We start from the raw sequence: 4,308 nt of genomic DNA, 5'->3' as shown, positions 1-4,308 counted from the left end.
ATTTGCATGAGAATGTCCTGCGGTAAACTTCTGCCAAAAAGATTCCAATTCCACTTACCGCTGGTTGTGGTAAAGTCTTTAACTGTCTTCTGTAGGTGCTCATCTTCAATAGGAGCGAAAGCTAGATTTTTAAGAGGCCCAAGCTCCCCTACCTAATGATCGGACCAGAAATGGACGTGGTTCCCATCTCTTATATGCCAAAATATTCCCAGCTCAATCTCTTTCCAGACACAACTTAGGCTCCTCTAGAGGTGGGAAGCATTTTTTTGGAATTTCCTTGTTATGGCCTAATCCATCCCATTTGTACTTCTTCCGCAATATCTGGACCCAAAAGGCTTCTGGCTGGGTTGCAACGCTGTATGCATCTTCATAAGAAGGGCATAATTTTGTATTTTGGTATTCTTGAGGCCGCATCCACCACACTCCTTCGGTTGACAGAGTTTGTTCCAATTCATCAGATGGATGCTTTTATGCTGATCTGTATCTCCCCAGATAAAGTTCCTAATCAGCGTCTATATTCTGTCACTAGTTCCTGCAGGAAGTTTTGTGGACTGCATGGCATATATCGGTATTGCTGAGAGTACCGAGGAAGCTAAGGTTATGCGTCCTGCGAGTGACAAAGATTTCACTTTCCACCCTGCTAGCTTCTGCTGAACTTTTTCTTCAATGTATCTATATGTCTCTTTGGTTACTCTGCTATGTAGGAGAGGTACTCCCAGATATTTGCCAAGAGACTCTGTTTTCTGAAATCCTAGTTTTCTGCAGATTCAGTTAGCCTCTTGTGGGAGGGTATTCTTAGAGAAGAAAATTATGGTCTTGGGTACATTCACTTTTTGGCCCGATGAGCAGCAGAATTCTTCTAACAGCTAGTGTATTAATTCAACTTGAGTATCTTTGGTTGAACTGAAGAGAATTAGATCGTCCGCAAAGAAAAGGTGTGAGAGAAGAGGGCCACCACTACCCATGCGAATCGGTTGCCGGTTCTGATTACTCACGTTATGAGATATTGCTTGAGAGAAGCATTCCATACACATGATGAAAATGTAAGGTGAGAGAGGGTCTCCCTGTCTAATGCCTCTCAGAGGCTTAAAAGTGCTCTTAGGAACTCCATTCCAAATTACTTGCATTGTAGATTGCGTGATACATTTCATAATGATCCTGATAAGCAATACGGGCTTCTTTCAGCGTGTCTTCAATAAAATCCCATGTGATACGATCAAAGGCTTTTTCTAAGTCAACTTTAATTGCCATCCATGCAGCTTTACCGCTCTTCTTTTTCATGGAGTGTCTCGCCTCTTGAGCAATAATAACGTTATCCATAATGCTTCTCCCCTGTATAAAGCTTGATTGGTTGGCAGTAATAATGGTGGGTATAATTATTTTCAGTCTGTTAGCAATAATCTTGTTATTAACTTGTAGACCGTGGTGCAAAGGCTGATGGGTCTGAAGTCTTTCAAACGCTGCGGCTGCTTAATCTTTGGGATTAAGGCTATTAAGGTACGGTTGAACTGCTGATCAATCTCACCCCCTTCAAAGATACTCTTCACTTCATTAAAAAGGGAGTCCCCTACTGTATCCCATTGAGATTGGAAAAAAAGGGCGTGGAGTCCATCAATTCCTAGAGATTTCAAAGGCGCCATATCAAAAGGTGCTCTCCTAGTTTCTTCTTTTGAGATGGGACGCTCTAAGGACAGAATCGATGATTCTACAAGGAGAGGAAATTGGCCAGTGTAGCGGTAAGGAGGAGCTTGGGAGTGCTCGAGAGAGTATAAGTTTTGGAAAAAGTCAGTTGCCATTTGTTCCAGGATGTTTGGGTCTGATTCCCAGAGATCTTCATCATTTTTAAGCATCAGAATTCTGCTTTTATGCCGTCGGATTAGCGTTGAGGTGTGATAGAAGCGTGTGTTGCAGTCACCCTCACAAATCCCCTGGCTTCGCGATTTCTGCAGCCAAAGCATTTCCTCTCTTAGAAGTATGTCCTCATAATGTGTGCATAGCGATCTTTTTGAGTTGATGAGGTGAGTAGAGAAGGGGTATTTTTCTAAAGCTCGTTGCACCCCAGCGAGTCGAGCACGAAGGTGCCTCTTCTGCTATCCAACTTGTCCATAAGTTTCTCGGTTCCAGTGTTGGGCCTTTTCCACAAATAGAGAAATATTCTCCGAGAGGCATTTGTTGCTGGCCCAGCTGTTTGAAACTAGATTATGAAAATCAGGGTGGAGAATCCAAGAGGCCAGAAAGCAGAAGGTTGGATTGTTTCTGCTACCACCATTTTTAGCCTTAATGAGTAGAGGCCTATGGTCACTTTGAGCCTTTGGGAGATGTAGCACATGGGTAGTAGGTTGTTCCATAAGCCATTTTTCGTTACACAGGGCCCGATCCAGGCGCACCATGAGGTTACCTCGTTGCCATGTGAAGCGCGGCCCAATATATCCTAGATCCAGCAAGCCTAGTCTTTGAGAAAAGTGGTGGAATTTCTTGCAGCCCGATTGATTCAGCTTCGAACCTCCCTTACGCTCATCATGAGCAATTGTAGCATTGAAGTCACCAGCAAGAAGCCACGTAGCATTATCATCCCGTTCCAAATTAATTAGATCTGCCCATAAGGTTTCTCGCATAGAGGGGTTAGGACTTGCATAGACTGCCGTGAAAAGAGCTTTGCTGCCTCCTGTGCTGTCAGAGATAGAAGTGTGTATAAATTGTTGATGGTTGTTCAGAACGCTAACCAGAACATTTGTTGACCGCATGAGCCAAATACCTCCAGAGAAACCAGAAGCTTCCACTCTATGAGAGTGCGGGTAGCCAAGCTTCTTGATTACTTTATTTGCCTTAATTCCAGAAATTCTAGGCTCCACAAGAACAATGATTTCAGGTCTGTAGCCTTGTAGGAGGGATTTCAACATCCTGTGGAAACTATTAGATGCTGCCCCTTGGCAATTCCACACGAAGATTGATTTATTCATGGGGGAAAAAAATCAAGTATCTTTTTCGGGGTGCTCCGAGCCAGTATCGTCATCCATACCAAACTCCATTGCTTCCATAAAAGTCGTTTCTTCATCAGAGGGGACTGCCTCTACCAGAGCTTTTGCTAAAGCTATAGCAATTTCCTGTGTTGGTGTCCCTATCTCATCTATTTCTTTGGGTCGATTGGACCTTATTTTGACATTTGGTTGGATTTTGAATCCTCCTCTTTGTGAACCTCGATCCGGAGGCTTTGGGAGCAGGTTCTCTTTTCCATCCCGCTTCATGGGCTTAGCTTTTGGCCCAAGTGTTGTTTTGTTAGCCCCCTTGACCGGGTTAAGCGCCTTCCTCATTTCAATGATAGTGACGGCCGTATGTTTAGCTGGATCTAGGGTTGTTGGGGCTCGTGCTTCCTTATACGCTCGAGTGTTAAACAAGGAGTCTGCAGAGGGTGTGCTTGTTGTCGATTTCTCTGAGGTCGGATTCTTGCCTTGTTTCACTCCTTTAGTAACCATAGACTTCAGAGGGGATTCCTTCTTTCTATACTTGCTACTCTGACCATTGGGAGAGCTTGGCACCTTTTCCATTTGATCCTCTTCCGGTTTTTTCCTTTCACTGTGATCCTCTGACATCTCGGGTGTAGCTAAGATATTGAACCTGTTCCTGTCAGTTTCACTATATTGAGTACTGTTCTCTGGGGTGCGTTGCGGTGCTCGTCCTTTCCAGCCTCAGGTTGGTGTTTTCATCCAAACACAAGATGCCTTTTGTGACACTAAAGTGGTTCAATCTCCACCTCAGTCTTACTGCCTCAAAATTTTAAAAACAAAAATTAATACATTTTACAATTCAACATTTCTCCTTCGTAATTCATAAGTTCTTATGCATAATAAAACTTTTGCAATAACCATTTTGTAATTCAAGACATTCTTATTAGAAATTAACACATTAATTTTTGCAATTCAAAAATTCCCATTTGAAATTCACAAATTGCTTTTGGAAGCCAAGCTGCAGGGGGTGTTTTTGGAGACATGCAAAAATATTTTTGAAAAATATTTTTTTATGAGAAATCCACATATTTACTCATATACAGTACTTTTAAAACCATCTCCAAACACCCTTAAAAAAGTCTCACGAGTTCCTCTGCTATCCCTTTTATCTCCCGAGTTTCTCTGCTATCCCTTCGCGTCCCTCTCCTGTTAAAGCCATAGCGAGACCGACTGCTAGTGCCCCATTTTCCCAGTCGTCGCCGAGAGTCGGTGACAATGGTTCTGACTTCAGTAGGAACCCATCTTCACCGTCTTCGCATTCTTGGGTATTTTCAATCAGGACATGGGGTTAGCAATTGGCAAT

At 43.1% G+C, this 4,308-nt stretch overlaps 1 protein-coding gene across 1 annotated transcript; it reads right to left on the bottom strand.

The window, feature by feature from the left end:
• Window positions 1-2,090: 2,090 nt before the first annotated feature.
• Window positions 2,091-2,960, bottom strand: LOC114756265 (uncharacterized). Its single transcript, XM_028945192.1, has one exon. It carries the CDS (start codon window positions 2,958-2,960, stop codon window positions 2,091-2,093), a length of 870 nt encoding a protein of 289 aa, XP_028801025.1.
• Window positions 2,961-4,308: the final 1,348 nt, after the last annotated feature.

The sequence above is a fragment of the Neltuma alba genome, unplaced genomic scaffold (genome assembly GCF_004799145.2).
Source record: "Neltuma alba isolate B1F8T4 unplaced genomic scaffold, ASM479914v2 tig00010380_pilon, whole genome shotgun sequence".
Classification (NCBI taxonomy): Eukaryota; Viridiplantae; Streptophyta; class Magnoliopsida; order Fabales; family Fabaceae; genus Neltuma; species Neltuma alba.
Note: the sequence above shows the minus strand (reverse complement) of the source record. Positions and strands in the feature narration are given on the sequence as shown.

What these genes read in the sequence shown, in the direction of transcription:
- LOC114756265 (XM_028945192.1), bottom strand. Translation starts at nt 2,960, where the DNA reads ATGAATAAATCAATCTTCGTGTGGAATTGCCAAGGGGCAGCATCTAAT.